At 34.5% G+C, this 13,378-nt stretch overlaps 1 protein-coding gene across 4 annotated transcripts in view; it reads left to right on the forward strand.

Moving 5' to 3' along the window:
- Nucleotides 1-13,378, forward strand: part of LOC114490857 (U2 snRNP associated SURP domain containing) — a 45,814-nt gene that overhangs the window by 1,307 nt on the left and 31,129 nt on the right. For all 4 annotated transcript variants that reach the window (XM_036017876.1, XM_028504935.2, XM_028504936.2 and 1 more), the window contains exons 2-6: nucleotides 6,133-6,177; nucleotides 7,487-7,618; nucleotides 9,992-10,090; nucleotides 12,266-12,380; nucleotides 13,033-13,166. In XM_036017876.1, coding sequence (XP_035873769.1) covers nucleotides 6,133-6,177; nucleotides 7,487-7,618; nucleotides 9,992-10,090; nucleotides 12,266-12,380; nucleotides 13,033-13,166 — 525 coding nt within the window. The remainder of the gene's footprint in view (nucleotides 1-6,132; nucleotides 6,178-7,486; nucleotides 7,619-9,991; nucleotides 10,091-12,265; nucleotides 12,381-13,032; nucleotides 13,167-13,378) is intronic.

Below are 13,378 nucleotides of genomic sequence, written 5' to 3' on the forward strand. Positions count from 1 at the left end.
AAGCTATGGTAGAGGGCCAGTTTTGCGTTTACTTTGCTATTTTCTTCTTTCCCGGGTACATTTCTCCCTAGTGAGTAGGGGAATAGTTGGGTACCTTACTGAACCCACTTCCTCTCAACGGACTCATGATAAAGCTAGTTAAATCCTTAATTATTCACACTTGAGCGTCACAATTTTTGTTTTTTCGGAAAGTAATATTTTAAATATATCCTATTTCGAGGTCTTGGATACATTGAAAACATCTTAATGTCCGTGTTCAATCTTATATAATAGTACTTCTCACGGTTGTTTGTGACTGTAACCTATAATTAAATTGTTGGGTCTTCCAGTAATCTTTTTAAGTATATTGCTTTAGATTAATCATCATTTGATGCCATTAAGAGATTTTCTACTGATGTTTGTAAAAGAGATCAGAATATCTCAGTATTCAAAGGATATTGATGTGACTATTAATGTGGAGGCTGCACAATGTGGAAAGATCTTGGATTTTGATAACAAACTAGATTTGGATTCAGTTTCTGCCTTGGTACTTAATTATTATTTGCAGTTTTAAGGCAGATTGTGTAAACTATTGAGTCTCAATGTCTTTTTGTGATAGGGATATAATCCTTTTTTACAGGGTTGAGAAGTAAGGATTAAATGAGTTAATGTTGATAAAGTACATAATACTGGTTCTTTTCCCTTTTTATTCTTAGAGGAAATTAAAAGTACTTTTCAAAATGTCAGGATAAAGTCTAATCCTGAGATAAGTCATTACTTATCATAATGACTTCCCAGATTGTTGCTTTTTATTTTTAACACAAGTCCTGAAATTACTGGAGAGAATATCAGGTCATTTTGGCTAATACTACAGAGCTTGGAATTTCTAGCCTTTGATCTCTGGGTTGATTTCCCTTCCCTTGGTTACAGCAGATGAGTGACAACGTACAATACAGACGGAGTGAAAAGATTCGTCTGTTTCATGCTTATTCTTTTTTGGTACTTAAATTCCCACTAATATGGGGAGGGATGTTTGTATATCATATTTCTAGACATTGAGGACAGTTTTAATTTAAAAAGGTACAACATACAAGGTTTTTGCCATTGATAATGGCAAAATAACTTGACATGTCTTATTATAAAATAAAGAGTTGAAGTTAGGTAACCTCTACAGTTTCTTCTAGCTTTAAAAATTACATTTTGTGTATGCATAGGCTTAGCCTTATCTGTAGTTGTTCCTCGTGAAGACATCCCATGCCGTTTTATTTTTTGTGTAACTTTGCTGTGCTTTTCCTTTTAAAGCCTGGCAAATACAAAGATTCAGTAAATGTTTTAGGAATGGGCTAAAATTTTCCTGTGCATTATTCCTGTTTCTCAGCAGACTAAAACACTACTTTGGGGGAGAGGGTGTTGATGCCATGTTGTAGCTCTGATTTTTGAGAAGAGAGACAAAGAAGGAGCCTATAATTATTCATTTATAAACGTGTTAAACATGTTTCCTTAGAATTTTATCAAATTATTATTTTGACTTGAAGAGATTTTTTTTTTGTTGCCTGCTCAGCAAGAATGAGGATATGAAGAAGAATTTACTTTCCTCTGCATGTCCTATGCTGGTAATAGTACTAATACTGAATTGTGTGCCTATTATTGCATTCTTATAATTTTTGCCATATTGTCAAAAGTTGGAAAAAAGTTGGATAAGATAGGTAAATAAACAAAGAAAATACTGCTGGCTTTCTGGACATTCAGTGCTAAGTTGGTTTGGGAAAAAATTTGATTGACAGTTTTCTTACATGTATTTCACTTGTAAGAAATAAGTACAATGGGGATCCATTCAAGGCTGGTGATCTTTAGGTATTTATTACTGTCTATGCACATGTTCTTTGGTGGTGCCTGAAGATGTGTAAACCTGTAAAAGATACCTATTTGCCTTACTGCATCCCATTTGGAGTGCAAGTTGAAGACTCCTGCTTTTGTCTTTTTATAAAGAACTTCAGTTTTGAAATAAAAACTTGTTACAGGATAGTAGTCTCAAAAACATTGACATTAGAAATAATTTGCCTCTTATGCTTGTATTAAGTAGCTTTAACATTTTATTACACACCAGCTATGTGCTAGATATTTTGCTGAAATAACTTTTTTGAAAGCAAGATACATTTGCCTATACACTTGAGACTAATTTGTACTGTTAGAAGTTTTCTTTGAGGAGTTCAATATTTTTCACTAGACCCATCCTCAGTTTAGATAAACTGCAGGACATACAAAATGTAGTTACAGCTTCTCATGTGTTGGTAGTGTTTTGGATATAATTTTTAAAATAATTTCAGGTTTGTTTTTTAACTCTATTGTACATGGTATATGTCTCAGTGATCTTACAGATTTTTTTTTTTTTTTGAGAGAGATGGACCTTAGTTTGGCTTGGAGAGTGGTATTAAGCCAGGAAGCTTCTCCATGTTAGCAGGGGGACAGTATAGTATGTTGACAGTGTGTGGTACAATTTTGTTGTGTAGGTACTTGTTGCAACAGGTTATATCAACAAGTATGTTAAGGATCTATCAATTGCCCATCTGGTGCTTGATTTTGAGAAAAAGAAAAAAAAAACATTAAATAAGACCCTACTCCCTTTTGGGCAGTATGCAGTCTAGTGGAAGGAGAGAATCAACATTATAGTACAAGACAGAACTGTCAGGTACCTAAAAGTTTAGGGAAAGAAATGAGAGCTGGTTGAATTCCAGTGCAGGAGAATCTTCAAGAGCATAGGGGAATTTGAGTGATTGAGTCCTTTTGAACAATAAGAGCTTTGAAGGATACCGAGAGGGGGTGGAAAAAAGAGATGGGTGAGGGGGGGCGGGACCCTGCTGGGAAATGGATTGATAAGTGGTCTGGTTTAGTAGGGTGCTCGCATATGACACAAGGAGCTGAGATGGAAAGGTAAGTTTTAGCTAAATTGTGGAGGGCTTTGAATGCTACGGGATAAAATTAGAGAGCCATGGAAAATTTGAGACAGGAAAGTTCTTTATGAAAGCAATTCTGGGGGTATGGTTTAGGGAGGATTTGGAAGTGAGGAGGACCAGTTTGAAGATCATTGCAGTGCTGATGATTGAGGATTGCTTCAAAAGTCTCACTTCACATCCTTTCTGGGAAGCTTTTCTTAACATCTTCCATTAAGATTTGCCAGTGTTCTTGTGGCATAGCCACATTTTTAATTGTCTCTTTTGTTAGCTGCTAATGACAGGAGCTATGTCTTACTTTACTTTTTATGTAATGCAAGGCACAGTACCAGTGAATGGTTGCCCAGTAAATGGGTGAATAAAGGGAAGATCTGAACCACATGGTGTCTTTAGAAAGGAAAAGAGCCCTCGTAAAAGAGCTAGGATGAACAGAATTTCACTCAGTTGATCACAGGGGTTAAGGAAGGAGTCCAGGATGACCCTGTTACAATGCTGCTGCCTAACACATATTGATTAGGTAATTATTATGTACCAAACCCTGTTCTAAGTGCTTCACCTGTATTTATCCTTCACGACATTCCTGAGGCAGGTGCTATTCAGCTTTACATGTGAAGGAACTCTGCCCAAGATTACAAATTCTGACTCTAGGTTTGTGCTTTTAACATTTGGGTACTTGCAGACCACACACTGTCAGAGGTAAGGTCAAGAGGACAAGATGGTTTTCGAGGAATTTTAGACATACTGGACCTGAGTAGCTTGCAGACATGAGTTGAAAATGTGTAGGACTGGTTGAGAGCAGACTGGGGACCTATGAGAGGGATCAAGGTGGAAGATGAAGAATGGGGTCTTCTCAGTACAAAGAGGTATTGATTTGCTTCCTGTGGGAGAGATTGTTACTCTTGTGTGGATGCAAGTGGATGCTTTAGAAGATGAGAGGAGAAAGACATTTGGGAGACAGAAATGGGAATGGAGAGTTGACTACACAAGAGGGGCGGTGTTGCAGGAATGTTATTGTGGATAGTTGCTAATTTGAAAACTTGGGTTGTGGAGGCCTTTCACTTGAACTAATATAGGAGCAGCCAGGAAGAAAAGAGTAGTTTTTATTCTCAGCCACCAAGATACAGGGTCATATGGCATACTTGTAATTGGCTTTACCTTTTTATCCTCAGCAGCCATCAGAATGATTCTTTTGGTTTGGATTTTCTGGCTGTCCTTCCCCACACCTGTACTGTCTGCTTTCCTTACCCTGAGATAAATTTCTGTTATGTTTGCTTCTTTATTTCCTCAAACCTTCCCTATTCTGCCCTTTCATTTCTTGCTTTGGGTCTTTCCATTTTGATGAAGAATTATGCTACAGACTTCCGAAGAACTTTAGGCATTACTTTGTTATTTGTAAAAGAAGACAAAAACCTAAGTCCAAGGCAAATGATATAGTTCAGTTCCAGGTTAAGAAGGAGAGGCTGTGCTTCTGAGATAGCATTACATTTACTGTTTATCTGGACCATTACTTTTAGAAGTTGGCTGTTCTTTTAAAATCTTATTAATTACTGTTGGAATTTAACTTTCAAATCAATGGCAAATGTCTAGTATGCAGTAAATATGACCAGTGCCATCTTAGGTTAATTGAAATCAGCTGATGCAGCTCCTAACCCATGCTGTTATTTTTAAGTCCTGGAAATGATTTGAATGTGGTGGCATAGAACATAAAAGGAAGGAAAATACATTCTTCGGTTCTCTTGTATGCTTTTTCTTCTGTTTGAACTTGAGAATTATTTTTGGCAATCCATTTGCCCTCTGGCAAAGATTTCCCTTTGGGATTTAGAGCTGTCAAATGAAATCATATTAGGTATGTAAATAAATTTGGGTATTAATGTACATTTTCTTATAATGAGTTTTCCTATGCAGGAATATGATGTCTTTTCAAAAGGTGACTTGAGTAATTGAGTCTTTATGTATAGTTTGTGTTTTCTTCACACAGGTTGTGTATATTTTTTCTAGTTCGTTTCTAGGTATTTTATATATTTTTTTTGTTACTGTATGGTTAGAATATTATTTTTGCTACCTAGCAGGTTAATACTCCTACACTGGAAGGCAGTTGATTTTTCCCCCAGACCATTGTATCTTTTGATGAACTTTTTTTCTTTTCTAAGAGAAATTATTTATACTCTTTAATTTTGTAATTTCTAAGTGTCTGCAAATAAGCATATTTCAAGTTTTTCAAGTGTTTCACAGAGTTAATTTAAATATCAAAAAAATTCTTCTTTCATACCATCTCGTCTGTTAAGAAAGGTTAGCTGGGGGAAGAAAGTGAATGAGGAGGATTATAGTAAAAGCTGGAGACAGAAAAATGATGGATAGAGAGAATGAAGGTGGAAGGTATCTTGGTGCTTGGTTATTTCAGGCTGATTTTGACTAGGACCCAGTAAAGTGGAGTTCAGAGAAAAAAACTGATTCAGTAAGAAAATCCGATGAAGTAATACTGTGTGTATCCATATGAATCTTATTTAAATGGCCTTGCAGCTTGGCTTCTTTGTCCTTAGATGAATAGTGAAATACCAATAAAATGTCTTAGGTTGTGTGTAATCTGAACTGTAGATCAATTAAGAAAAAAATAAGATGGGATTTTGAAAGTTGATACTGTTGGAAACTGCCGTGACTTGTGCAATAGTCAGCCACAGTGGCATGCCCAAGTGGAAGCAGCCCCCTTAAAACAAGCTGCAAATGGATGCCTGTGGGGCATTTGATGATAGGATTTTGTTTTCCTTGAAGTCATTTCTGCAGTTGGATTTGTACCTTTTGCTAGATATCAAGGGTTTATCTGTGAATTGTCTTGCTGTTAGAATATCCTTACAGGAGTTTGGGTGATTGGAGAAAGGAGGGGAGGTTTGTTTGTTATGTAGTAAGTTGCTGCTAGGTCAGTGTTGCTGCTGCAGCAGTGAACAGTGTGTCTTATGACCGTCATTTGCATCATGTTTTAGAAAATAACCATTCTGAATTTTAAAGAATGGACTTGCACATTTATTATGGATCACAATCTTATTGTAAGTTAGAGATTGCCCGTTTAGTTTTATTAGCTGTGAAGAAATTGCTGCAAGTTTGGAAAAATTAAGTCTGAGAAAAATTGAGTATGAGAAATAGTTGTTAGCATAGTAAGACATTTTTCTGATCAATTAAGACTGACTTCTGTTTTTCATACTTGCAGACCAGATCATCAGATGTTCATTCATCTGGATCTTCAGATGCACATGTGAGTATAAGAGACAGTCTTTGTGTTTTTCTTTAAATTTCATTTTTTAAATTTTTTTTAATTCATTTTTTTATATCTCTACCCTTATTTTACTTAATAAATGTATGAGCCTATTTTCTTTTCCCTTTTTTGTTTGCTGCTCTTCTTTTTTTGTTCTGTTCCCGTAAATTGATCCTTCAAACCATGTTAGAAACCTAGTATGTTTATTTCCTTTCTTTTTTGTCATGCTTATAAAATTCTGTACATACATAAATGTGTGTACTTGTACATTGACTGTGGCATTGCATTATGCACAGTGTTGTTTTCTCATTGTACAGTATACCTGTTAGACATCCCTGTATGTGAGCAGGCTTAGCTCTTGTCTAGTCTTCCTAACAGCATCATCATATTCCACAGGGGGAGGTCCAGTTATTTATTAAGGTATTTCTCTGTTGAAGGGCATATACTTTTTGTTTAAAGGGTTTTGATATTTTGAATATCACTCAAAATAAACATTCTTTACATATGTTATTACAGCAGCACTCCAAGTATGGTTTTTCAGACCCTTGAGAGTCACTGCGAATCTTCCAGGGAATCTGGGAATTCAAAATTATTTTGCAGTAACACAAAGACATTTGTCTTTTTCCCTGTGGTGACATTTGCACTTATGGTGAAAAAGCAATTGATGGGTAAAATGTCAGCACCTGAGCAGGAATCAAGGCAGTGTTATCAAAATGTACTAGTAGTCATTGTATTCTTTCCCATAGTCATAGTAAAATTATGCTAGTTTCTCTTAAGGATGTTCTTGGTGCAGCAGTGAAATTACTAATACTAGTTCTTGTCCTTTTGTGTGATTCTTTTAATGTTGTATGCGATGAAATGGCAAGTACTTATAAGGCAGCTGAGTTTACCAAAGTGTGATGTTTGTCTTGAGGAAAAGTGCTTGTGGGATTGTTTAAATTGTGAAATGAAACTGGGTTCTTTTTTCCTGGAATGCCATTTTTATTCCAAGGAGCAACTGACAAAGTACGGTAATCAGACTTGGGTGTTTGCCGGGTATTTTTCTGAAAATGAAGAAAATGGACCTGTTATTTCAAAGTAATGACTCTTTGTCACTGATACAAAATTTGAGCATTCAAGTGCAAGGTATAGAATTATTGGAAACTTTCCCTGTATGTGAAGACTTTTCTGATGAAATTGGTGGTAGTATTAAGAGATGAGAGTTTTGACAGTGCATAATTAAATTTGTTAGTATTTGAATATTTGAGTTATTTCTAGTTTTCAGTACTACATTTGTGATTTTTAAAAACTCGCTTTCCTTTTGCTGAAGATGGATGCATCTGGACCCTCAGATAGTGATATGCCAAGTCGGACACGACCGAAGAGCCCAAGAAAACACAATTATAGGAATGAAAGTGCCCGTGAAAGCCTTTGTGATTCTCCTCACCAGAATGTCTCAAGAGTAAGTGTTGATAAAGATAGGAAAGTATAGTTAATGGTTTTAATCTGTACTTCAGTTGGGTGGTTGGATAGTTGGTTTGTTACATTTTGTACTATTTAAAAATAGCATTCTTTGTTGTATTTGGTTTAATTATAAACTTAAGTTCATCCAAGGAAATGTTTTTTTAGCTCATAAATGAAGTAGGTTTTATTTAAAAATTTATTTAAAAAACGAGGGAGTGTTTCGAATGTAAAATGGTTAATAGTCAGATTTATTGTTCCTTCCTTCTACCAAACATTTATTGAACCAAGTGCCAAATGCCAGTCACTAGAAATACACAGATGATTGAAACACATCTCTTGTTCTCAGAGAGCTTATAGTCTTGCTCTGGGAAGCAAACACAACAGGTGCTGTATACTCTGGTTGGTGCATTGTCCAGGGCTATACTACGACCCAGAAAAGGAGCTTCTTTACTGCATGTGTCTAAAAGGTGTTCTTGTTTTATTTTAAATATTTTCTTGTGATTAAATTTGGAAAATAAAGAAGATAATCAGCACCAGTCAGTATTAATATTGATAGCACTTCATTTTTCTTGTTAAGTATTTCTCAGCACAAAAATATTTTTACTTTGTGAGATCCATTTTACAGGAACAACTTACAAGTACTGTGTTCTTAGTTCCAATTTTTAAAATTTTCACAAATCTTTTGTAAATAAACTTTTTAATGGATGATTGTATTTCTTTGTGAAAACATTTTTAAATTTCCTTAACCATTTCCCTATTGGACTAAGCTCTTAGGATATAAATAAAATGTGGCCCAAACATTTTGTTTTGTAAAATTATGTCTTTCATTGAATTTATGTGTAATTTTATAATTTGTTTAAACTTTTGAAGTCGAAACCAAAGATGCTGACTGAAGGATGGCAAAACATTTTTTTTTCTATCTAGGATAGAAAATTATTTTGAATCTGTTCCTGAGACCCAGTATTGACTTTTGGGTTACAAAGTGCTCAGTTTTTTCAAAGGGATTTTAATGTAACTTTAAAATAGTTTTCTACAATATTATTCTTTCATTCTGCATATCTCAGGGGCAAACATTTTTAGTAACTAGGGATTTTTAAAGTCTAATTTTGGCAATTGGTTAACTTCTTGTTTTAGTAGGTGCTAGAGAAACCTTCAGATTTTAATTGCAGATCAATATTTTAGGTTGTATTTAATTAATACTTTTTTTAAGTTATGAATCAAAATCTAACATTCAAATGACTAACTGAACTAAAGGCTTGCAGTTTATTCAAGCCATATTTCAGAAGGAAATTGCTTCTAAGTTACATAAATGAAGATTTCATTAAAGTACTGTTTTCTCAGAAAAGAAAATGGAATTATTACATTCATAAATATCAGTGTTATTAATGAAGAACAAATGGATAAAAAAGTTGTGGTACATATATACAATGGAATATTACTTGACCGTAAAAAGAATGAAAATTAAAAAACAAAACAAAACAAAACAAAAAAAAAAGAATGAAATCTTATTTGTGATAGCACGGATAAACCTACTAGAGGGAGTTACTATGCTCAGTGAAATAAGTCAGAGAAAGACAAATACCACATGATTTCACTTACATGTGGAATCTAAATAACAAATGAATAAGCAAAACTGAAATAGACTCATAGGTACAGAGAATGGACTGTTGGGGACTGGGTGAAAAAGCTGAAGGGATTAAGAAGTACAATTGATAGTTACAAAATAGTAATGAGGATACAGTGTACAGCATGGAGAATATTGTCAATAGTATTGTAAAATCTGTGGTGCCAGGTAGATACTGAAAATATCAGGGGAAACAAAATGGGAAAGCATTGAAAGCAAAAAAAAAAAAATGATTTACTGAATTGTACAAGGAAGTGATATGATTTGTAGTACCTGAACTGGCAGTTATAGATGGTATTTTGATTTCTGCTACTGAAACATGGGAATGTATCCCTCCTTCTCCCTATTGGAAATACCGTTTTTCTGTTCCACTTCTATTGCTCAGAAACATCTGTGTTTTCCCTCAAGTGCTTTTATTCTTGCTATCAACAAGCAGGTTGAAGGAGTTTGAAGCCTTTTTACCTTTTTTTTTAAAAAATGGCTTTTGTATGTTACTGAACTTGGGCAAGTAAATGAAGGTATTCTTTAATGAATACTTCAGGATTAAGCTCAAGTAGGGAGGCACCTAATGCTTAGCATGCCCTCAGCTTTTCTTCTTTACAATGATTTTTTTTTCTTAAGTCATCTATTCTGAAGATTTGGTTTATTAATTGAGGTGTATCAGTTAAGTTATACTCCTTAGTTGAGTTCTTAATGAGATAGTATTAAGAATGTATGTAAAGGTATGATTTTTATTTCTTTTCATAGCCTCTTCTAGAAAATAAACTTAAAGCATTCAGTATTGGAAAAATGAGTACAGCTAAGCGAACTTTAAGTAAGAAGGAGCAAGAAGAATTGAAGAAAAAGGTAATATTTAAAATGTATTTTGAGTTATCTTTGGAAATAAATTTATCTAAAGGGGGAAGTAAGAGTATGGGCATTCGAGAGCTGTTTTTCAGACTTTTGACTTCCAGGATATTTTCAGCTGCCACCTCCAAGTCAAATCTATAACGTAAGATGTAATCAGAGGAGTCTAGCTTCTAGATCCCTGTGTCCTCCACCATTTTCTCTCTGCTATGTAGCAATTTTGATTATTTTCTGGTTTCTTTCTTTTTTTTTTTTTTTAAGATTTTATTTATTTATTTTTTAGAGAGGGAAGGGAGGGAGAAAGAGAAATGTGCGGTTGCTGGGGGTCATGGCCTGCAACCCAGGCATGTGCCCTGGCTGGGAACCGAACCTGCGACACTTTGGTTCGCAGCCCGTGCTCAATCCACTGAGCTATGCCAGCCAGGGCGATCGTTTCTTTTTTATAAGCAAACATGTACATGTAGATTGTACCCATTCCTTTCTTAGATGCACAGTAGCATGCTATATACAGTATGCTTTTTTCTCCATCTTGCTTTTTTCACTTAATATTATGTCTCAGAGATTACTGCAAGTATATTGAAATACTTATTTTTTAAAAATAGCTGTGTAGATAATGCAGCAGTTCATTCAACTAAAATTCTATTCAGGGCATTTGTGTTTTGGTCTTTTGACATGTCAAATAGTGCTGCTATGGGTAGTATTATGCAGATACATAGTAAGTAATCACTGTAAGTGAGATTACTGGGTTGATGGTAAATAACATAATTGTAGCTCTGCTAGATATTGTCAAATTGCTCTCTATAAGGGCAGGGCTATTTTGCATTCCTGTCAGCAATTTTTAAGAGGTGGTTTCCCCGTAGCCTGTCAACAGAGAATGTCATCAAAGAAGTTTTTGCCAATCTGCCAAGTGAAAATAGTATAGTTTTAAATTTGTATTTCTCTTATAAATAAGGTAGGATAGTTTTTCTTGTGTTTGTTCTGTGAACTGTCGGCTCATAACTAATCTTTCTATGTTAGATTATCTATATTTTTTAGGAACTCTTTGTATATTAGGTATATTAACACTTTGTGTATGATACAAGGTGCAGTGTTTTATCCCAGTTCATTGATTGTCTTTTTATTTTGCTTCTGGTGTTTTTTTCATGTAGAAAATATTTATTATGTGATCAGATTTATCAGTCCTTCCATAAGGTTTCTGATTTTTCAGTCAAGTTTTCCCCACTCGCAGCTTACAAAGGAATTTTCCTCATTTTTTCTAATACTTATATGGTTTTATTTATTTATTTATATTATTATTTTAATCTGCACCTCAGGATTGAACCCGCTGTCTAGGCATGTGCCCTGACTGAGGATTGAACCCACAGACTTTTGGTGTACAGGACCATGCTCCAACTAACTGAACCACCCCGCCAGGGCTGGCTTTGTTTTTTAAATTAAATTTGATACATTTGCACTTCTCTTTATGTATAATGTGAATAATTCGTTCATTTTAATCTTTTTTCTACTTGTGTATAATGTGAATAATTGGTTCGTTTTCATCTTTTTTCAATTAGCTATCAAGGTACCCCCCACCATCATTTATTGAAAAGTCCATCTGTTCACTGATTTGAGATACCACATTTATTGAATGTAAAATTTCCACGTTATTGGATTTATTTCTGTAATTTTTATTCTGTTGCATTGGCCTTTCTAGTCATATATTTTTAGGACATTTAGCATAGTTATAATGGAAATTGTCAAGGTTCTTAGTTTTTTTTTAATGCCAACTGTCTGGAGATAAGTCTGCTTCAATTTCTAATATTTATGTCTTCAATGGTTTGTGATGGGAACCTTTGTATTCACTGAATTAAATTATTGCGCTGTGGAAACAACATAAACATTAATAGAATAATACGTTTTTTATAGTCAGTTGTCATTAACCATTGAATTGTCTTTAAATAAATTAATGGGTCCTTTCCTGGTCCCACTAATTGCCAGTTAGAAGAGCAAAGCCTCTGTTAGTTTCAATGTTAATTAATATTAATATCTATTGAGGATTAGCTATTGCCCATTAGGACTTCTTAATCTGCTTTCCCCAGTGTGGGGAGAGGTTTCATTGACATTCCTTGAGGAGTTTAACCCTATGAACAGTAATAATTTTTACATTGTGATATTAATATATTCATGTAAATTTAGGAAGATGAAAAGGCTGCTGCTGAGATTTATGAGGAATTTCTTGCTGCTTTTGAAGGAAGTGATGGTAATAAAGTGAAGACATTTGTGCGTGGAGGTGTTGTTAATGCAGCTAAAGGTAAGTGTGAACATTATAGCCCTTGAGTAAACCCAAAAGCCTTGGATAAATGACTGCAGATAATTATGAAATAAGTTTGATGGCTTTTGAATTTAATGTTTCCTGTCTATCGGCACCCTCTAGTGGTGATATTAATTAGCAAACTTAAGTGGCTAAATATGGATTAATGAGAAATTGGAGCCAGATAAGTTTTAAAACTATTTATTACCTTCCAAGTTTTTATTTTTCTAAAAGATTTTTTTTTATTTTTAGAGAAAGGGGAAGGGATGGAGAGAAACATCATTCGGTTGCCTCTGGCTGTCCCCCAACCGGGGACCTTGCCTACAACCCAGGCATGTGCCCCCACCAGAAATGAACCGGCGACCTTCCAGTATGCTGGACAATGCTAAATCACTGAGCCATACCAGTCAGGGCTGCCTTCCAAGTTTTAAGACAGTAGAATACTCTCTAAAAATTTTAATATATGTCAGTTTTTCTATAAAGTGATCAAATTAGTATTTTTGAATATAGGGTATTAATTGAATTTAACTTAATATTTGGTCAATAATGATTATCTTAGTACTAAAGGCATTTTATTAATTTTTATTTTTAAATAAAAATAACAAAATCCAAATGTAAAATAAATACTGAAACTTAGTATTTTAAATTTCAGAAGAACATGAAACAGATGAAAAAAGAGGCAAAATCTATAAGCCATCTTCAAGATTTGCAGATCAAAAAAACCCTCCAAGTCAGTCATCCAATGAAAGACCACCATCTCTTCTTGTGATAGAAACCAAAAAACCTGTAAGTCATACTTAAATAAGTGACCACAAATGATGAGATGATGCCACCAATGATACTTTCAGTACTTCCACTGTAAGCAGGACTTTGGTTTCTTTTAAATTATTTTGGGAGTAGATGTTGAGTTTTGATGCTTAATCTTCCTAGATGGGAGAGAATAAATTAGAGTAGGACATATGGATAGATAACAGTTTGTGCTCTTGGAGCAGTGGGCA

The sequence above is a fragment of the Phyllostomus discolor genome, chromosome 2 (genome assembly GCF_004126475.2).
Source record: "Phyllostomus discolor isolate MPI-MPIP mPhyDis1 chromosome 2, mPhyDis1.pri.v3, whole genome shotgun sequence".
NCBI lineage: Eukaryota > Metazoa > Chordata > Mammalia > Chiroptera > Phyllostomidae > Phyllostomus > Phyllostomus discolor.